At 39.3% G+C, this 23,160-nt stretch overlaps 1 protein-coding gene across 12 annotated transcripts; it reads right to left on the reverse strand.

Annotated features, from left to right (window-relative positions):
• On the reverse strand, positions 1-22,452 carry LOC133802266 (pentatricopeptide repeat-containing protein At3g12770-like). 12 transcript variants are annotated; one of them, XM_062240544.1, is made up of 5 exons: positions 19,196-21,811; positions 18,820-18,964; positions 17,233-17,340; positions 484-934; positions 1-183 (listed from the first exon to the last, which is right to left on the reverse strand). In XM_062240544.1, the coding sequence occupies exon 1, from the start codon at positions 21,728-21,730 to the stop codon at positions 19,319-19,321; it is 2,412 nt and encodes an 803-aa protein (XP_062096528.1). In that variant the 5' UTR covers positions 21,731-21,811; the 3' UTR covers positions 1-183; positions 484-934; positions 17,233-17,340; positions 18,820-18,964; positions 19,196-19,318. The 12 variants fall into 12 exon arrangements, with proteins under 12 accessions (XP_062096528.1, XP_062096529.1, XP_062096531.1 ...); XM_062240545.1 differs by having other exon boundaries at positions 18,805-18,964; XM_062240547.1 differs by lacking the exon at positions 17,233-17,340.
• Positions 22,453-23,160: the final 708 nt, after the last annotated feature.

Genomic DNA, 23,160 nt, shown 5'->3' on the forward strand with positions numbered 1-23,160 from the left:
TTTATCCAATGTATTTGTAATCATCATAGGATGTCCAAGGCGAATATGCCAAGAATTATGAGTAGTATAAATATGAACATTTGAATCAAAAGAACAATAAGTGTAAGAGTGGTTGTCTGGCTTTATGAAGTACAAGTTACCAATCTTCTTAGCAATCCCAATCCTTGTGTTATGAGACTGCACCTGAATAAAGCATTCATTTTGAGTGAAAGACATAGTGTGAGAGGTATGATTAAGATAAGCATTCACTGTAAAAAATATTGAACGTAAATTCAGGTATGTAAAGCACATCTTGCAAAGTAATGCTATCATTAGGTTTGACAAAACCAACATTTTCTATCCTAATTTGATGACCATTAGGTAAAGCAACGATGTTAGCAACAAGGTTATTTGAAAAAGTATAAGAACAAGAAAGATTATGAAAAACATGGTGTGTAATACCATTATCCACAATTCATAAATCAGAAAAGAAAAAAAATTAACCTTGTTACTAGAGAAATTAGAAACAAGAGGCTGAGCAGAATCAACTGAAGGAGGATTGTTGTAACGCCCTAAATAGCCAAGACTGTTACACTGTGTATTTATAAAAGTACAAGATTTGCTAATCAAGTCATTTAGTTAAAAATGTGTTACTAAAACTATAATTGAACTAGGGTCAAAAGATTTTGGTCACAAAAGTTGCATTTCATATATTTAAACATTTTAGTACATGGGATCCCAAAAGAAATGGTGTTTAAAAGACAGTTTACAAAATTTCTGGTTATAGGTACAGCTACTAGCCACTCTAAGGGCAAAACAGACATTTAGGCTTTCCCGTCCTGTACCACTCCTTGGCCGTGGCGACCGATCAGCTGACTATGCACATTCAGCTTCAAAGCTCTCCCACTCAGGACTGGTCCACTCTACCCTTGCCTTTACTTGCACCACATAGTACCTGTGAGCCAAGGCCCAGCAAGAAAACAGAATAACATAGCATAATCATCAATTAAACAATCAGATAATTCATACAGTATAGCCATATTCTCAACAGTCCAGAACATCCATATAATTAGGCATTCAGCATTCCAAGTTTATCAATTAACATTAATAACCAATTCACATATAATAACCAGGGTTGACGCCCTTAGGTCGCACCCCCTATTTATCCCATTGACTCCGGCCCGCTTAAACCGAGCCTAGTGAATATCAAACTGTCCTTAGCTACCAGTGGCCGAGCCGCGCCCTGTGCGCAAATATTGATTCCGACACTCTTAGGCCGTTTATCGCATGTCTCATGGCATAATACCATCTATGACATCATTCAAATATAGGGAGCTCTTAGTCCCAACATAATCACATAACCGGGTGCGGTTTTCTTACCTTTGGATTCCGGTAGCTTTGATCAATGATGATAACCCTCAAGCACGATCCCTTCCGAGCCCTAGCTTACACGTAGTCACGATCAAAAATTAGAACCATTACCAAACTTCCATCCCAAAACCTAACCTCAGGACCAATCCCGAGCCCTCAGGAAGCCCTAATTCCACCAATCGGGGTGGTGGAATCAAACCCCAAGCCCCCGGGCAAAAACCCTAAGAAATAACCCAAAAATCTCCTTCTGAAAACAAGGTAGCACTACAGCGCCCTAAAGTGGGCGCTATAGCACTACAAACAGAAGCAAAAACACCCTAATCAGCCAAGCCTAGCGCTGTAGCACCCAAAGGCTAGCGCTACAGCGCTAGTTATAGCACTTCAGCACTCTGGTTTTTCTCCTTCGATTTTCCCCAAGCCAAACCTCTATAGAACCCCTCCAAACCTCAACCATACACCAATTTTAGCCCATCATCATCTACATCTCACCACACATAACCCAACAACCTCAATTCTAACCACATGCATCATCAAACAAAGAAAGAAAGCTTTGAACTAAGAATTCAAGAACTCAACCAGAAACTCAAAACTAACCCAGCAACCAAGTTGATCAAACTCAGAATTTTCTTACCTTTGATGGGGAAATCAACTTTAGGTTATCCTCCAAACCTTTCCAGCTTTTAACTCCTTAATTCCCAAAGTTTAATTCTCCTAACTTCCATCAAAATCAAGTTTGAGAAATCAATTCTAACACAGTTTAGAAAACTCAACAAAACCTTGAGACCTTACCTCAATTAAGTGACAAATCCCTGCTAAAACCTCTAGCTTCACCAAGGTCTCTAGCCCCAAGCTCCAGCCTAAGTTTTCCTGAGTTAAATCTTCAAAATTCCTCAAGAGGTGGTGAAAGATGACCAAACTGGTTGAAGGAGAAGAGAGTAAGTCTAAGTGTTCTGTTTTCTCTTCTTTCTTTCTTCTTTTGGTTTCTACTTCTTTCTAACAATTCCACTAAGTCCTAAAAGCTTAATATAGCTTATCCCTTTAAAGTCAAATGACCATATTGCCCTCCCAATAATAACTAAACCTTTAAATCATTCTAAGGGCATTTTGGTCATTACTCCCAATTCCCACTAATTCCTCGAGTGTCTCTATTAATTACCGCTTAAATCCTGACACCTAACTAATCACCAATTATATTCCTCAATGTCAAATAGTCTCCAATATTTTCTCTAAATTCCCAGAAACACCCCCAAACTCACCCTGAGCCGGGTATAAATCCCCGCTGTGACTTTTCCGCTAAACCGCCCACTAGGATCGCCTCGAGTCACAAGCTGAAAATATATCCACATAATAATGTGGTCTCAACAATTAACACAAATACTTACATTTATGCCCTCAACGGGCCAAAATTACGAATATGCCCTTATAACCTAATCAGGGCCTATATGCATACTAGTACACATAGTCATGCATCACATATATCCAAATAATCATATAAACATGCTTTTAATCATTTGAATCACATATAATCCAGTTATGCCCTCCTGACACACTAATCAAGGTCATTAACCCTTATTAGTAAATTTGGGTCGTTACAATTGTGCTTCAGTTGTTGCAAAGCAAGGAGATGAGTTCTTGAGTCTGATTGGGATATCGAACATCATTATTAGATGAGAAAGCAAAGGTAGGGTTGGTTATTTCAGTCATTGAGTCGTTGGAGGTGGAAGCAACAGTCTGATTTATTGATGTGTTAGGTGATTCTTCTTGTTTTCTTCTATTACCATAGCCAGGGGAAAGCCATGAAAAAAGAAACATTTTTCAACCAAATGGTCTGGTTTGAGGCAATGGGAACAGGTGGGTCTTGGCTTCTTACTGCAAGGAATATAATTCTTTTATGGAGTGAGGTTCATGACAGTATTAGTACAATAGTTCTTGGGTAGATTGGAAGTCGTGGCAGCTGCAGCAATGGAGTTAGAAGTATGGTAGCCAAGACACCTTTGTCTTTCTTCTTAGGCATTCATTGAAAAAGCTGTGGTAAGAGGAGGGAGAGGGTCATAAAGAAGGATTTGAGCATGAACATGAGAATAAGACTCATTGAGACCAGTAAGAAATTAGAGTATTTGGTCTCTAGTGTAATAGTTGAGAAGGTTCTTCATGGCTCCACATGTGCATCCACAGGTACAAGGCTGAAATTCCTTGAGTTCATCTCAAAGAGCTTTGAGTTAGGTGAAGTAGGTAGTGACATTGTTGTCTCCTTGCTTGATGCTGTGAAGAGAAGTCTTGAGTTGGAAAATTCAGGTTCCACTGCCCTGATTGAATCTTTCGCGGAGATCGTTCCACATATCAACTGCCTTGTCTTGAAACATTATACTAGCATCTATTTCTTTAGAAACGGATTGGAGAATCCATGCCATTACCATATTGTTACAGGTAAGCCAAGAGCCGAAACTAGGATCATCAATAAGGGGACGAGGTAACGTATCGTCAATGAAGCGAGTCTTGTTCTTGGCGACTATGGAAATGGAAGCTCTTCGCTTCCAAGAGAGTAAATTTTCTAGTCCCGTTAATGGAGTGGGGACGATTAGGTATCCAGGATGATCTCCAATATTTAGATGATGTGGACTAATCATGAATAGGTCGATCAGTGGGTTCAAGGGGGGCAAATCAATTGGAAGTGGAATCAGTTCTGCCATTAGATCTGTTGTTGGGGACGCCATTATCGGCAACTGGAGCAGTAGACGGAGGTTACGACGGAACTGTAGATGGGAGAATTTGGGGATTAGGTGTATTGTTGTAACGTCCTACTACCTTAGAGTCATTACCATGTGATTTTAAAATGTGTCATTAACTCGCTATTCGAGATTTTAGACTGAAAAGTGTGATTAAATTGGAATAGAGAATCATTTAATGAAAATTAAGGACATTCATTAAAGTTATAAAAGTGATATATTAGGATACCAAATACTATTTCAAAATATATTTATAATTCAAAAGTTAAGGTACAATCGACCTAAGCGACAAAATCAAATGTCTATAACATGTCCCTCAAAACAAACCCCGACTGTTGCGGTCAGGTAGGCCGAACATGTACGTGTCGCTCCATGCCCTCCAACTCATGCTTGGCCGGCCTTTCCTTTGCCCTTACCTGCACCATAGAGTACCCGTGAGCCAAGACCCAGCAAGAAAAATCCAGACATAGCGTATGACAATTCAATCTAGTAAAAGCACAACTTTAAACAGATAACAGAATATTCACATAACGACCTATGCCGACCCAAGTGCTTTACCAGGCACTAGGTTCACGATCTTCATCGAACAAGTCAGTACAACACCATGGATGGTCATGCCATGGCGGCCTGCATTCAGCATGCTTGTTTTCATTCGGCCTACATTCAGCATGCTTATCGTCATTCCCAGCCTTCGCCGATCCCGACCTTTGCCGATCCCGGCCTTCGTCGATCTTGTCCTTCGCTGATCAATCATAACCATGCAAACATAGCATAACAACTACAAATATTTACACATAACAATAAACACAAATAATCGGGCCATACCCTACTCTACGGGCATAAACAATTTTCTTACCTGTGTCCCTAGCTGACTGTCTAGTGTGATCCCAAGCACGATCCCCTAATCCCGAGCCTTGGCGGTAAAGCCTAGTCACAACGCAATAATAATAAACATTCATCAAGGCCTAAACCAATTGAGAACTTCATAATTGTATTCTAGCCTACGGGACCTCGAATTCTACTAAACTGGATAGTAGAATCCTTCCCAAGCCCTCAAGTTTGGGTTCCCGAGCTTAAAACTCTGTTTTGGCCATTATTCCCTATTTGAGTCGCGACCTAGCCCCTTAGGGCCGCAGCGCGCTACAAGTTGGAGAGCCTTGGGGCTCTCTTTTGGGGGACACGGGTCGTTGCGCGCCCTACTTGCACCGCAACGCCTGGGAAAAATTTCAAAGGCTCCCAGCCTCTTTGCACACACGGGCCGCGGCGCCTGAAGAGCAGGGCTGCGATTTGAGCCCAAAACCCAGAAATCATCATGCATTTCTACGAGCTAAACTCTCTAAAATCCACCAAAATCAAACCATAAACCTAAAATTCAGTCTAGAATTCATATCAAAGCAACATAACTGGTATAAGCACCCCAAAACTATCCCTTAGCCTAACCAAAATCCAAACTCAGACCTAAGATTTGAACCTAAACAAAGCCTATAAATCACAGCAGAAAAACTCAACAATTCAACGCCAAAATCCTTACCTCAATTGATGATCTGACCCTAAGCTAAACCCTAATCACTTCAAGCTTCAAGTTCTTTAAATCCTTAGCCAATCTCCCCAAGAATTCACCAAAAACCTCCAAGCCTAGTGAGAGACAAAGAAAACATCAAGAGAGAGAGAGAGAGAGAGAATTGCTGAAAGAGAGTTGTGTTTTTTTTCTTCCCAAGTGTTCTGCTGGTATCTAGAACCTACCCCATGTCTATCTCTAGTTTCCAAAATGACTAAACTACCCCTAGATAAATCCCTAGCCACTTAAAGCCTCCAAGAGCAATCTCATCATTTGCCATATTCTCGCTAATTCCTCAAATAGTCATATAAATCCCCATTTAATCCCGACATACCCAAATAATCGCTAAATCACTACCTGTTACCTGGTAATCCCGAATATGTCCTACATTCCCAAAATACCCCTAGGCTCACCTCGAGTTGGGTATTCGACCCCATTGTGACTATTCAGCTATTCTACTCCCTAGAACTGTCTTGAACCACATATCTCATATACATCTCCATAATAATGTGGTCTCATATACAACATACACACATAATCACACTTACGCCCTCAACAAGCAAAAATTACAAATATGCCCTTATTAGAATGTGCCCACATGCATATTTAATTCACCTAAACATGCATTACTAGTCGTATAATCATTTAATCCAAGTAATCACATACTAATACACATATATCACAATTAACCACATAATAAGATAATTAAATCAATTATTGCCTTCCTGACATGCTAATCAAGGTACTAAGCCTTATTAGCAAATTTGGGACGTTACAACAATCCCCTCCTTATAGAAATTCCGTCCTCGAAATTTACCTGAATAGCTCGGGATACCGATCCCGCATATCAGACTCAAGCTCCCAAGTTGCCTCTTCTATCTTTTTATTTCTCCACAACACTTTCACCAAGGCAATGGTCTTGTTCCGCAAGACTTTATCTTTCCGGTCTAGGATTTGAACCGACCTCTCCTCGTAAGACAAATCTTCATCCAGCTCCAGGTTCTCGTAACTCAACACATGTGTAGAATCTAATACATACTTCTGGAGCATGGACACATGAAATACGTTGTGAACCCCTGATAAAGCTGGAGGCATAGCCAATCTGTAAGCTACCTCTCCAACCCGTTCCAGAATCTCAAAGGGGCCAACAAACCTAGGCCTTAACTTGCTATTCGCACCAAATCGTTTCACTCCTCTCAAAGGAAAACTCTGAGGAACACAAGATCACCGACTTGAAAATCTATACTCCTATGTTTCAAGCCTGAGTAACTCTTCTGTCGACTCTAGGAGGCGAGCATCCGAGCTTTATTCTTCTCAATTGCCTCGTTAGTCCTCTGAAGGACCTCAGGGCCTAAATATCTCCTCTCACTCGTCTCATCCCAATGAATGGGTGATCGACACTTCCTCCCATATAACATTTCATATGGAGTCACTCCGATAGTTTCCTGATAGTTGTTATTATAAGAAAATTCAATGAAATGGAGATACTTACTCCAAGATCCCCCAAAGTCCAGCACACATGCCCATAACAGATCCTCCAGTATCTGAATCCTCCTCTTAGATTGTCCATCCGTCTGGGATGATAGGCAGTACTGAACCGCAACTGCGTGCCCGTAGTCTTCTACAGGCTCCCCCAAAACTTAGAGGAGAAGGCGGGGTCCCTGTCGGATACTATCGACCTCGAAGCCCCATGAAGTCGCACAATCTCCTTCACATACAATTCAACATACTACTCCACCGTATAAGTCGTTCTAACATGCAAAAAGTGGGTTGATTTGGTGTACCTATCCACAATCACCCACACCGAATCATGTTGCCCCACTGTCTTCGACAACCCAACCACAAAGTCCATGGTGATATCCTGCCACTTCCACTTTAGAATCCCTAAAGGCTGCAGGAACCCTACTGGCCTTTGATGTTCAGCCTTCACCTGCTGGCAGGTTAATCACTTGGCCACATAATCCACTACGTTCTTTTTCATTCCTGGGCACCAATACAGAGTCCTCAAGTCTTGATACATCTTCGTCGTACCCGGATGTATAGAATAGGGAGTGGTATGAGACTCATCCAAAACCTTTCGCCTAATACAATAATCTATTAGGACGCAAATCCGACCTTTATACCTCAGCCTATCAATCTCAGAAATAGAATAGTCTAGCCATTTCGGCCAAGACATCCTCCCTGTGTTTCCTCAAATGGGGATCCTCCTTTTGTGCGTTCTTGATCCTCTCAAGAAGCGTGGACTGAAGAGTGATATTGGCTAGCTGACCAACTGCCAACTCAATTCTCGTTCTCATCATCTCTTCAGCTAACTTTTTTGATATCTGTCTCGAACTGAATAACTGCCTTGGCCCCTTCCGACTCAATGCGTCGGCCACCACATTGGCCTTCCCTGGATAGTACAAGATATCACAGTCGTAGTCCTTCACCAACTCTAGCCAACGCCTTTGGCGCATATTCAGATCCTTCTGAATAAAGAAATATTTTAAACTTTTATGGTCAGTGTATATTTCACACTTCTCTCCATACAGATAATGCCTCCAAACCTTCAGTGAGAATACCACCACTGTCAGTTCCAGATCGTGAGTGGGATACCTCTATTCATACTCCTTCAGCTGTCTAGACGCGTAGGCTATTACCTTCCCAGCGTGCATTAATACACACTCCAAACCCTGCCGCGAGGCATCGCAGTAGACCAAAAACTTCTCCTTGTCTAATGGAAGACTCAATACTGGAGCGGTGATCAGTCGTCGCTTCAGCTCCTTGAAACTGTTATCACATCTATCTGTCCAGACATACTTGGTCGTCTTACGCATCAGCTCAGTCAACGGTGTGGCTATTCTAGAAAATCCCTCAACGAACCGCCGATAGTACCCTGCAAATCCCATGAAGCTTCTAACCTCTCGTACATTGCTGGACCTAAGCCAATCCCTCACTGCCTCAATCTTGTTTGGGTTCACCAGAATCCCTTCCTTACTCACAATATGGCCCAGAAATGTTACTTGGGGTAACCAAAACTCACATTTATTGAACCTAGCATAAAGCCTATGCTCTCTCAGTCGTTGTAGTACCAAACGAAGATGTTGCTCGTGCTTTATCTCTGATTGGGAGTACACCAATATATCGATGAATACGATCACAAACTTATCCAAGTAATCCCTGAAGGCCCTATTCATCAAGTCCATGAAGGTTGTTGGGGCATTGGTTAATCCAAAGGACATGACTAGGAATTCATAATGTCCATACCTCATACGGAATGCAGTCTTTGGTTTGTCCTCCTGCTTAATCCTCAACTGATGGTAGCTAGACCGAAGGTCAATCTTAGAGAACATTGTCTTCCCATGTAGTTGGTCAAATAAGTCGTCGATCTTGGGCAGTTGATACTTATTCTTAATAGTTAACTTATTTAGCTCTATGTAATCGATGCACATTCTTAAGGATCCATCATTCTTCTTGACAAACAACATTGGAGCACCCCATGCCGAAAAACTGGGTCCGATGAATCCTAGATCCAGTAATTCCAGCAACTGATTTTCCAATTCCTTCAATTCTGTTGGAGCCATTCAATAAGGTGTCCTTGATATTGGCTTTGCCATTGGCGTCAACTCTATAACAAACTCGATCTCTCGGTGTGGTGGCAACCCTGACAGGTTGGTTGGGAATACATCAAGGAACTCACACACTAGTCTGGTCTCATCCGGTCCAACTTAAACGATCCTAGAGGTATCCACTAGGTTTGCTAGGAATCCTATACAATCTTTTAGCAACAGGTCCCTAGCCTTCAATGTAGAGATCATAGGTACTCGTGGCCCACTCATTGTCCCCATAAACACAAATGGTTCCTCCCCTTCCGGTTCAAAGGTCACCATTCTTCGCTTGCAGTCTATCGTCGCCCCGTACTTTGATAACTAGTCCATCCTCAGAATCATATCAAAGTCATTCATCACCAGTTCAATCAGATCCACTGACAACTCCCTACTGTGTATCTCCACTAGTAATGCTCTAACTCATCTCCTAGAGACTACCAGTTCCCCACTTGGCAACAAAGTCCTAAATCCTCTAGCATACAAATCACAAGGTCTACACAAACGGTCTATCACCCAAGCATATACAAACGAATGAGTAGCTCCTGAATCAATCAATGCAGTAAATGAAGAACCGGCACTAGAAATCTGACCTGTCACGACCAAAGGACTAGCCTCAACCTCAGTCTGGGTCAAGGTGAACACTGGCTGGAGTGAAGTTGTCATTCTTCTTTGGTTCTTTTCTGGATTGTGGGCAGTCCTTCCTCAGGTGACTGATACTCCCACAGATAAAGCATGCTCTATCTCTACACTCCCCCCAGATGTCGTTGCCTACACCATGGACACTCTGGGAAGCTTCTCCAGTTCTTTCCCCCGCCCTGACGCCACTGAAAGCACCTTGTGCCCTCCTATCTGGACCAGAAGGAACAAAAGAATTTGGGGCACTTCTCTTCTGCTCACTGGGGTCACTACCCCGGTTAGAACCAGTGAAGGGAGGCATCGTCCTCCGAGCGTCGCACCTCGCAACGCCTTCTCTCCATATCTGATCTTCAGCCCCCTCAACAGTAAAGGCTTTCTCCACTACCTGAGCATAAGTGGTAGCCCTCGAATCTAGTGTTATCTTAACATCACGGGCTATCATCACATTCAATCCCCATACAAAACGATCCCTCCGTACCATATCAGTAGGCACCAAATTCGGCGCGAATTTCGCCAATTGATCAAACTTCAAAGCGTACTTTGTGATGGTCATTCTGTTCTAAGTCAAATTAATGAATTCGCTGACCTTTACAACTCAGACTGCAACACTGTAATACTTCTCATTGAAGACATCTCTAAATTCATCATAGGTCATAGTAGTCACATCCCTCCTCTGGGACACAACTTCCCACCAAATGCGGGCGTCTTCCCTCAACATATAATTGTCGCAAGCCACCCTCTTGTTCCCTTGCACCCTCATAAAATCCAGGATAGAAGTCATGTTCATCCATTGTTCTGCCCGCAGTGAGTCTGGGCCGCCCTCAAAGGTGAGAGGGTGTTGCTTTATGAACCTTTCATACAAAGGCTCCCACCTGTTCTCCATCAAAGGTTGGGTTGGCACTAGTGCCACAGCCTGTGGAATTTGTAACCCAACACCCCGAGGAGGGGCCTGCTGCCTCAGTTCTCGGAGTTCAACTTCAGTACTCTGAAGACTAGCTTGCATTTCTACAAACATTTGTTGCCAGTTCTGTAGGGCAGGTGGAGGGTCCTGACCCTGGTTGTCATCTTCGGCCATATTGCCACAGTCTAATCGATCGCCGAGGCATAACTTCAATATGCCTGCAATCAATGACGCCACACATCAAGCCCGATAACAACATCCAAAATCCACCTCCCAGTCCAATCAATCAACCACAAACATCAAATCAACAAATGTACGCATAACATAAGCACATAGCAATCAAAGGGGTCATGCCCTGGCATCATATATATACATATATGTTTATCATACTCTATCTATATTAACCAAGCAAACATGACAACTCAAACAAGCAATTAAACATTTAATTCACTTAATACCAACCAACCCTGAGTCGAGCTTGTCTCTGGCAGCGAGTGTACATGTTTAGTCAATCTCCAGGAACCATAAACCTTGGCACGCTCTGATACCAAGTTGTAACGTCCTACTACCTTAGAGTTATTACCATGTGATTTTAAAATGTGTCATTAGCTCGCTAATCGAGGTTTTAGACTGAAAAGTGTGATGAAATCGGATTAAAGACTCATTTAATGAAAATAAGTATAAAAGGTTTGGACATCCATTAAAGTTATAAAAGTGATGCATTCAAATACTGTTTCAAAATATATTTACAATTCAAATAGTCGACCTAAGTGACAAAATCAAATGTTTATAACATGTCCTTCAAAACAACCCTCAATTATGGCGACCAGGTAGGCCGAACATGTACGCGTCGCTCCATGCTCTACAACTCATGTTTGGTCGACCTTTCATTTGCCCTTACCTACACCATAAACCACCTATGAACCATGGCCTAGCAAGAAAACTCCACACATAGCGTATGACAATTCAATCCTGTAAAAGCACAACTTTAAAAAAAATAACAGACTATTCACATAACGGCCTATGCCGACCCAGGTGCTTTACCAGGCATTGGGTTCACGGTCTTCACCAAACGAGTTAGTACAACACCCTAGATGGGCATGCCATGGCGGCCTGCATTCAGTATGCTTGTTGCCATTTAGCCTGCATTCAGCATGCTTATCGTCGTTCCCGACCTTCGCCGATTCTGGTCTTCGCCAATCCCGATCTTCGCTAATCAATCATAACCATGCAAACATATCATAAAAACTACAAATATTTAAACATAACAATAAACACAAATAATTGGGTCATGCCCTGCTCTACGGACACAAACAGTTTTCTTACCTATGTCCCGAGCTGACTGTTTAGTGTGATCCCGAGCACGATCCCCTAATCCGAAGCCTTGGCAGTAAAGCCTAGTCACAACGCAATAATAATAAACATACATCAAGCCCTAAACCAATTGATAACTTCAAAATAGTATTCTAGCCTCTAAGACCTCGAATTCTACTAAACTAGGTAGTAGAATCCTTCCCGAGCTTAAAACTCTGTTTAGGCCATTATTCCCTATTTGAGTCGTGGCCCAACCCCTTTGGGTCGCGGTGCGCAACAAGTCAGAGAGCCTTGGGGCTCTCTTCTGGGGGACACGAGCCGCGGTGCCTGGGCAAAATTTCAGAGGCTCCCAGCCTCTTCACACACACGGGCCGCGACGCCTGAAGAACAAGGACGCGGCTCGAACCCAAAACCCAGAAATCTTCATGCATTTCTACAAGCCAAACTCTCTGAAATCCACCCAAATCAAACCTTAAACCTATAATTCATATCAAAGCAACATCGCTGGTATAAGAACCCCAAAATTATCCCTTAGCCTTACCAAAATCCAAAATCAGACCTAAGATTTGAACCTAAATAAAGCCTATAAATCAGAGCAAAAAAACTCAACAATTCAGCACCAAAATCCTTACCTCAATTGATGATCTGACCCTGAGCTAAGCCCCAATCTTTTCAATCTTCAAGTTCTTCAAATCCTCGGTCAATCTCCCCAAGAATTCACCAAAAACAGCAAGCCCGGTGTGTGTGAGAGAGAGAGAGTTGTGTTTTTTTCTTCCTAAGTGTTTTGCTGGTATCTAGAGCCTACCCCATGTCTATCTCTAGTTTCCAAAATGACTAAACTGCCCTTAGATAAATCCCTAGCCACTTAATGCCTCCAAGGGCAATCCCGTCATTTGCCACATTCTCGCTAATTCCTCGAATAGTCCTATAAATCCCCATTTAATCTCGACATACCCAAATAATCGCTAAATCACTACCTATTACCCGGTAATCCTGAACACGTGCTACATTCCCAAAATGTCCCTAGGCTCACCACGAGTCGAGTATTCGACCCCGTTGTGACTATTTCGCTCCCTAGAACCTTCTCGGACCACACATCTAAGAAACATCTCCACAATATTGTGGTCTTAAGCACAACACACACACACACATAATCACATTTACGTCATCAACATGCCAAAATTACAAATATGCCCTTATTAACAAGAACGGGCCCATATGCATATTTAATTCACCTAAACATACATTTCTAGTCGTATAATCATTTAATCCAAGTAATCACATACTGATACACATATATCAATTAACCACATAATAACATAATTAAATCAATTATTGTCCTCCTAGCACGCTAATCAAGACACTAAGCCTTATTAGCAAATTTGAGACGTTACAATTGTAGCCACCATTGTTGAGGACTGGAGCTGTAGATTCTCTGGTGTGCGTCATTGTTGGAGAAAAGAAGATCTTGATTGTGAGCGGAAGACTTTGTTTGTGTCTGATACCATAATAGGAGAAAGAGAAGTAATTTTCTTGATTATTTTTTTAAATCACTTAGTTTATACAAAGGGGGTTGAGCCTCTTATATAGGAGAAAGCTCAATACTAAGGCTAACAGAATAAGAGCAGAAGACTCGGTTAGTTACAACAGCTTAAACAACAAATATAACAACTAACTATTTATCTAACTCCTAATACTCACTCACGTTTATACACAATTCAACAATATGAAGCTAAAATTATGGGAGACAAATTAGCTGGGTCGTCTTTGAATTTCTCAAGGAGGAGCCTCGACATCGAGATAGCTTTTGGTGCAAGAACACTGAGGTGGGTTGTGTTTTGGAGTGATTAGCAATCGATCTTTGCTGAAGGAACTCGTCATCGTCTTCTTCATCATCGCTGGAGTAATTCTTCGACATGCCTGGATTTTCAATCAGAATACACAGACACTACAACAGAAGGCTCCTCGAGTTTCTGGGTTTGGCAGAAGGCGTCAACAGCCCAACGCTTTGTGTTCTCTCTTATGTTGTAATCGATGAACTGTTGACCTGTACAGAGAAAGGACTGGGAGAATTAGAAGACGAACAAAGGAGAAAATGAAGGAAAGGGAGAGAGAGAGAGAAAAGGTGTAATGCGAAGAAGGGTTTGAAATTTTTAGGATATTTACCCTACACCCACAGACTGCCATGTGTGAAATAAAAATGGCAACATGGTGCTGGCATTTTCAGCACCAGCACCCAAGAATTCTCTCGTGTTTTGTTGTGTGTCAAATTGACCCAACTTTTAGCATGTATTAAATTTGGCACAACTTTTGGCACTCCATTAGAGAAATTTTTTTGTAAAATGAACTATATTTTAGCAATGCATCACCAATTTGGCATTACATTGGAGATACTCTAAAAGGTAATTTTTTTTAATAATCGATATTTTTATAAAAAATAATAGATATTTTTAAATTTTTAATGAATTTTTTTAATTTTTAATTATATATGTGGCAATGCCATATTACCACTTAAACAGACAAATAAGTTCTCAGATAGCCACATAAAACGAAAACTAACAGAAGTCCCACAATTCAGTAATGTGCACAGTTCGGGAGGAATTTTTAACAACGGGAAAATATTAGGGGCCAAAAATTACATATGGTAATAGTTCAAGGGAAAAAAATCTTATTCATTCTATTTATTTTCTTCCTTTGCCATTTTATGTTGTGTTGCTTTGGTGTTGATGTAATGTTGGCAAAACTAAAATTGGTATAAAAACTTTAAAATTACAACTACTAATACAATAAACTATAGACAACATTTTGGCAAAACAAAAACTCAAGGGAATCCTTAATTTTGGATGAAACGTGATGTGCAACATTGAAAAAAAATCTTGACGATAATCCAGAATTGTGATATAACAACGAATTAAATTAAATATATAAAAAAAAGATGTCTATAATTCAAAATCAATGAACATATGTCAAAAGCATAAAAACAATAACTCTTGTGTTGGTTTGTTATTGTTGCTGACTTGATTACTTTGGTATGCATGATTAGTTTGCCCAATGCCTACTCCAAAAACCCTCCATTTAAGCTTCATCATTACTGTCCATATTTACCACTTACTTTTTCAATAAAAGTATCACTTTCTTTTTCAATAAAATTACTCAGCAAATGACACCACAAAAGCACAACAATGACTACAAAACAATATAAAAACATAACTTATCAAAAAACGAGAAACCAACAAAACAAAATAAAACTTGAAACATAAACAAAATTCAATAAATACTTGCTTATCTTCTTACTCAGACCAACCCTAAACAACAACCTAAACACTGAAAGAGCCTAACACAAACCCTAAAATAACACTTGATAAAAAGAAAAAATAAACATACCAAACGAATTATAAAAACTAATACTAAACAACTTATCTCAATCATTTTACATCAAACACATTACGTGCATCATAAAAATAGTACTAATATATACAAAAATAAAACAAACAACCCAAAAAAAAAGGTAACATAAACATAAAAAGCAGCAATACAATAAAATACACTAACAACTAAGGGAGTAAAAAATTCAAATTAAACAAAACGAAAATATGATAGCATAGTGGATCACGCCGGCAATGGAGAAAAGTGGCTGGAATCTTGTGCGACGTGGTGTCTGGAACTGAGGAGAACGAGCTTGGGTAGGGAGGTAATAGAAGAAGAAGAAGAAGAGAGAAAGTAATGGAGGAAGAAGAAAACAAGAGAGAAAGTGATGGAGAAAAAAGAAAGAGAAAAAGTGATATCTGGTGGGTAATGTGTGTTAGTAACCAAATAGTATTTTTGTAAATTAATAATTATAAAGATAGTACAAAAAGATAAACCAAAACAATAAAAAAAGAAAAAATAAATCCACCGTACAAAAGTGGCTCATGGAATCATGGTGTAAAAATCTCAAAAATCTACTTCTGAAGACTGTTAATCTTCTAGAAAGGTGAGAAATCATCATGCAAACTTCTTATTTTTGTAAGAGCAAGAGTAAACTTTCATAATATCTTGATGGTTTCGTACTGATAGAAGTTGAGGAAAAAGTGTTGATTGGTGGAGGTTGTTGTTGCGCCTATTGCGATACTTTGGGTCTATTTCTTATCTAGAGTTAAACTTAGCTTGTAGGAAAAGGAAAAATCACAATGGAAAAAGTGGTTCTTGCCAGGAGAGTAGCGTCGGGGACATCTTTATTTGAAGAATAAAAATGTCGTCCGGCTCCTCATAAATGATATTAGGATTGGTCGGCTCATCCTCGAAATCCGAAAATAAAACAGAGACAGGCTACTTTCACTATTCTATTCCTTCATTCGAGCCAGGTCTTGAAAAATCACCCTAGGAGTAAGGAAGGATTTAACTTATTTAATTTAACACTTTATCTCAACTAGCGTACTTTCATATTCAAGGGCTGAGACTTTCATTTGTTATTTTCATCTTTCGCTTTCTCTAGTTAGGCAAGTCTAGAAGTGGAAAGGAATGTTGAAGGGAAGTAGTACGCCCATAAGGAATATACGGAATGAGTTAAGATAGAGTTTGAAGACCACTCGTCTCAGTAAAGAAAGTCACAAATCTTCAGTGTTTCTGTTCAGTCATAAAGCTATTTAAGTAAGTGAACTTTTCGAATAGGAAGAAGAAGCTTACAGAGCCTGTATTTAAATAGGGGATCTAGCCAATCATCGTACAGGTTCTTAATAGTTGTTAGTCTTCATTTTTTAATCTAACTCGTGAAGAAAGTGGATGCAACAACAAGATTAGGTCTCTTACCAGCTTATCTCTACAAGTCAACTCCATTCAGGAAGTATACGAGTGAAGGAGGATTCGCTTACTCTTTCTATTTAATTCTCCCAGGATCCCGTCCTAATATGATAAAGCCATGGCATAGCCTTTTTCTCTTTGAAACTATTCATGCACTTTATGTAATTACCCTGACTCAAGTCTTCAAAAACCGATTTCAAGTTTTAACCAGACTAAGGCGCCCCCACACATTCTACACAACTTCCAGAAACTATGTGTTCAGTGCGACACACATGCGAAAACTAAAATTGTGAAATCTACATCTATTGCCTATTAAATAAAGTATCAAGTGAATTATGCGAGAAGACAGCAAGTTTAAAAAGAACCACGAAGGATCCAAACCTAATTGACATGGTTTTTGATAACACCGACAAAGCTAATCTCTCCAATTGAAGAGAGCACTTAGTCAATAGAAAGGAGTAATCTTTTCTTCTCTTCATTATTCTCCATCTACATAACAAACATTCAGGAAAAAAAAAACCATTTTAATAACTAGTTTCCAATATTTGATCTTTTTAAAACAAACTGACAAGCAATATATGCAGAGATTCAGCCCATCCATACTTAATGACAACATTGGTTAATTTAGTTATTTCTACGTTTACCAAAACAAGCAGACCCTAACTATTAAAACACATATCCTTGGCTCCTCAACTTTGAAAGAAACTGCTTAATTCAGTTAACAATTTAATTGTTAACAAACTCACAGAACAAGGCGAATCAGAGAAAGTAAACCCCATTCAAATCTATAAATATAGATTAAAGCAGTTAGAATAAGTTTATGCCAAAATACTGTACTTAGAAGAAATTCCTTTTGAAATATATACATGTATATTCATTCTCCCCTACACATTTTGTAGTTCGTTATACAAAAGAATGTATTATATCTTTGTATATACAAGGTTTATGCAAGCTTTTTGAAACATCACCAAAAAGCTGTGTACAATCAACTTAAATCATATTCTTTCTTAAACACAATGGATATAATCTAACTTAAATTTCAGTATAGTTGCAGGAAACGTTAGTCACAGCCAATCCATAGTCCATACTTTTGAATTTTGATAATCTATAAAATCTAATTTTCTAAGAAGCATTTTATCAAACACATTACATCTAATATTAGAAAATAAATAAGAACAAAAACTTAACAAACAATTTTATTTGAGTAAGATTCCAATGATTCAAATACTTCAAATCGTTCATCATTTTAGTGGAGGTTCTAATAGTAGAGGTAGTCTCATTTGTTTTGGTAGAATAGATTGTAGATGCATTGACTTAGTTGATCGAGCCGAAGATGAAGAAGGTAGTTGCAGCGGTGGTCACGACAGTGGAGAGAAACCGTGGAAGAGAACCCAATACTTTTGCTCCCTTTTTCTCAGTTTTCCTCACCAAAAAATTGGTGAAAATGAAATCTTAGTTTTATTTAAAAAATTCCCTCACTTTTTCTATAATTAAAAATTTTCCCCACGTTTACTAAAACTCCAAACAATATAAATTAATTTCCCTCAACTTTTTTTCCTTTTCCCAGCCAAAATCCAAAATCCAAACTCCAAACAAACCATAAGTATTTTATGTACGGTTTTGTTTATTTTGATCTTTCATTTTTAGGGTCTTGTGTTGGACCTAAGTATGCACAAGATTTTTCCTACATTCTAATTAAAAAAAATGGATTTCCGTATGTATTTATTTTAGTGGGTAACCTTATGGAATCTTATTCAAATATTTATAATATTTTATTGTCTTTTGTGAGTGATGGAGTAAAATTGACAAATATAGTGCAGAGATATATCAAAATATTTGACATTTGTCTATTATTATGTACATTGCAAAATGAGCATGCACATGTCACTGAATCATGTGACAAAATTGAAGACGTACAGAATTATCCAAGAAAATAAATAATAAATTACGCACATGTATATAGCTTACTTGACTATCCTTGTAATGCGTTGCTGGAAAACTCCGAGAGCTATGTACACCAACACCAAGCCTCCCAACTTACCAAAGCGATAGGCTACTCATGCACCTCAATTGTGCTAGTCCATGGAACTTCAAAGCCATGAGTTGGTTGGCACTGCAATAGAAACAAATAAATGGGTCATGGTCGGTCAGATGAGTGCCAAAAACATATAATTAAGATATATATGTCACCCATCATGATGACAACCATTTACAGCCATACTCTTTCCAGAAAGAGTAAACCAAGCAAAACAGAGTCAACATCACACTAAAGAAATCAGGCATCATAGTATGCTGCTGAAGTAGTAAAATAAAATAATGATATTAATAAAAATTATTACTGTACCTGTCCCTTTAAGTTTGTTGTCTCCAGAAACTTTATTGGCTTTTATGTTAAGAAGTAGGCATCAAATTTCGAGCTAAAACCAATATTTCAACTTGTTGGCAATCTTTTCTTACAAGTCCCTTGTCACCAATAATCATTACATGAGCAATTCCCATTGACGAAGTGATGAAAACGATTGGCATCTCTAACAATTAGTTCCCTCCTAGCTATCTTCGAAATGTATTTGGTCACATTATGACAGTCATTACAAACACGTAGGTTCTTGGTAATCCTAATTGAGCTTCCAGCTGGTGTGCTTAAAAGCCCAAATGCAATAGCTAGTCTCTCACTATGGCCCCATAGCAGCTGCGTCTTCATTGGTTCATCAACATCACGAAGAACACAACTTGTATCTGGCACATAGCCAGATGCTTCTACTTCTAATCTTAAATTCTCTAAATACTGAGAAATCTCTGCCCAATTAGGATGGGAATCGTCTGCCGCAAAAAATGTATAAACTTTATTTTCAACCTCAATTGAGCTATATCCTGGTGTTTTCTTTAATCCTCGTGTTCTCATAAGGCTTCGAACATGATTTACTGCATCCCAATGCTTTGCTTGGGCATAGATGTTTGATAAGACAACATAAATCCCAGAGTTTAGAGAGTCTAAACAAAGTAATCTATTAGCTGTCCGTAAACCCAAATCCAAGTTCTTGTGAGCTAAACATCCATTGAGCAAAGGTTGAAGAATAGAACTTCCAGGTTCAAAAGGCACTTGTTTGACTAATGTTTCAGCTTCTTCAAAACGACCAGCCCGACTAAGAAGATCCACAAAGCTGGCATAGTGCTTTTCAGTAGGCCTAATTTTGTGGTCTCTTTCCATGCTATGAAATAATCTTATTCCCTCTTCCACAAGTCCTGAGTGACTACATGCAGTTAGAAGAGCAAGAAAGGAGGTTTCATTTGGCTCAAGTCCTTCTGCCATCATTTTTCTATAGAGACTAATAGCTTTCTCGCCATAACCATGAATGCTATAGGCTGTTATCATAGAGTTCCATATAATAACATCTTTACAAATATAGCCTTCATCAAAAATTGATTCAGCAGGTCTGATTTTTCCACACTTGGCATACATATCAATCAACGCTGTCATGTGAACAACATCAAATGCATATCCACAACGAATTAAATGAGCATGAACACTTCTTCCTTTCCTCAAACAACCCAAGTGAGCACAAGAATGAACTAAACTAACAAGAGTTACTAAATTGGCCACAACCCCCTCTACTTGCATTTGATAAAATAGTTTCAGGGCTTCCTCTGCATGCCCATTTTGTGCCAATCCTACGAGCATAGCAGTCCATGTGATGACATTCCTCTTTTCCATTCTATCAAAGACGAAAGTTGCTTGCTTTAAAGCACCACATTTAGAATAGAGATCAACAATCGCAGTAGACAAAATGACATTTAATTCAATGCCCCTTCTAAAAATGCAACCATGTAGGATTTTCCCACATTTTAGATCAGCAATCTGGGAACAGCCTTGAAGAAGGCTCACTAAGGTTCTTGAATCAAATCCACCATTACTTGTAACTAGTCTATTGAATAAGGTAATAGATTCAGGCACCAAACCATTTTGAACACATCCCGAGATCATGGCATTCCAAGAGACCAAATTTCTATTTGGCATCGTCTCAAACACCAAGTGAGCACTCACAATTTCACCCATATTACTATACATATCGACCAATGAGGTAAGCACCAAAATATCATTGGTCATTCCCAATTCAATGGCACAACCATGAACACATTTTCCAAGTTCTAAATCCCCACTTCTCGCACAAGCTTGAATCAAGCTAACTATAGTTATCGGACTTGGGGTAATTCCACAGCTGCGCATCTTAAAAAACATAGCAAATGCCTCATTTAACTGATCAGCTTGCACATAACCACCAATCATTGAATTCCAACAAACAACATCTCTTTCTTCCATCTCATTAAAAATCCTTCTTGCATCACCTAATTTACCAAATCTCACCAAAAAATTAATTATTGCAGTCCCCAAAAACTTTTCCCTTCCAATTTCTTTATCAACAGCAATTTTAACAACTTCCACACCTAATTCGTAATCTGACAAGCCAACACACGCCTTAAGCACAAAATGACATGTATAACTATCAATCTTTAAATTACAAGATCCCATCATTTTAAACAAGTCAAGCGCTTCAAAGTACCGCTCATTTCTCAAAAACCCATGAATCAAAGCATTGCACAAAATAGTTTTTGGTTGAGAAAATTGATCAAACACATTGCGAGCAATACCCAAACTACCCAAATCACAATAAATAGCGACAAGTTTTGTACACAAATACTGATCCTTGGACATATTATGAGTAATGAGTTGGGCATGGAAGGCCTTGATAGAAACAAGTGTTCTTCCACATCTTTGTAAGAGAGAAAGGAATCTATTAACAACAGGTGAAGATTGGTTGAGTTGGGCAACTGTAATAGAAGCAGCAGCATAGTAACGGACATGGAGGAGTGAAGAGAACATGAAGAAGAAAGAATTGATGATGAAAACGATTCAAGAAGATTCATAAGATACTCTCCTAGTAAACTGAAGAGAAAACAGCATAAAAATAACCTTGTTACCCGCAGTAGATTCCATTAGATTTTTGTGCAACAAACTACATAACTCCAAATACAGCATAAAACTTCATTGTTCGCTATATCTCTGCTGAAAAAATGAAATAAAAAATACAAATATATTCAAATCAACCTAAAAAAAAGGGCAATTGTGTAATGATTGCGGAGCTACATTTGAAGCTAATTTGTCTGTGATATCTTACCTCATCCTGAGACTCTGCCCGAACTCCGCAATGCTGCAGCAGCGTCGTTAATGCAGCAGACGCTTTAAATTGATGATAGAGAGAGAAGAGGCGCGGCCGCGAGCGGAGAATGGAGAGCCGGAGACGTCTGAGATTGAGGGTGGGACCGTGGGAGGCTCGGTCGGGATGGGTGGGACAGTAAGTTTTGCTGCAGTGGTTGTCACTTAAGATTGACGAAATCTCTTTTTTTCTTTTCTTTTCTTATTTTTTTTAAAAGATGTATTTTTTCTTTTCTAATAAGCCAATTTGTTTTTATTAATCTCATTTTCTAATAGTAAAGAGCACTCTTCGACACAATGCAAATGTCCCTTAGCAACACTTGCTATTACAATCAACAACCTTAATTCCATAATTGTTTACCAATTCAATTTATACTCTGCAATTACTTACAAGAGCATAAGAGAAATTGGTTACAACACTCTCCTCTTCCCTCAACCAGCTAAGTGCAACACATAATCTCTGAGTCTGAGGCCTCACGCGCACCCTGTCCTTAAGTGCCAATTCATTCACTTTGTTCCCAGCTTCATCTCTTTCTTTAGTGTTGATTTTGTATGCTTCTACCAGTTGGTTTGAAACCTCTTCCTGGGTTGAGTACTTTTCCCACTTGTAACGTCCTCCTAATCCAAGACCATTACACTCTGTACTTTATATAGTGTTAGACTTGCTAATCAAATTGTTTGCTTATAAACGTGTATCTAAAGTTAATGTCAAGGGTTAGGATTAAAAATTTTGGTCAAAGGAAATGTTGATTTTTCATTCAAACGTTTAATACATACATGGGATCCCAAAAGGTTATAAATAGGTGTTTAAAAGGGTATATACGAATCAAGTGTTACAACCAGTCGGCCTAAGCAACAAAATAAGGGATACAACCCTAGTTCCTCTAAGAAATCATCAGTCGTGGTGGACGAGTAGTCGCATATGTACACACCGCCACCAAAGCTCTCCAACTCATGGTTAGTCTAGTTTTCCTTTCCTCTTACATGCACCACATAGCACCTGTGAGCCAAGGCTTAGCAAGAAAACTTAAGCATGTGCATGAAAAGTAAATACAGATTCCAAATACATATCTACTATGCCTAGCAGTAATAACCTA

This window comes from Humulus lupulus, chromosome 9 (assembly GCF_963169125.1).
Source record: "Humulus lupulus chromosome 9, drHumLupu1.1, whole genome shotgun sequence".
NCBI lineage: Eukaryota > Viridiplantae > Streptophyta > Magnoliopsida > Rosales > Cannabaceae > Humulus > Humulus lupulus.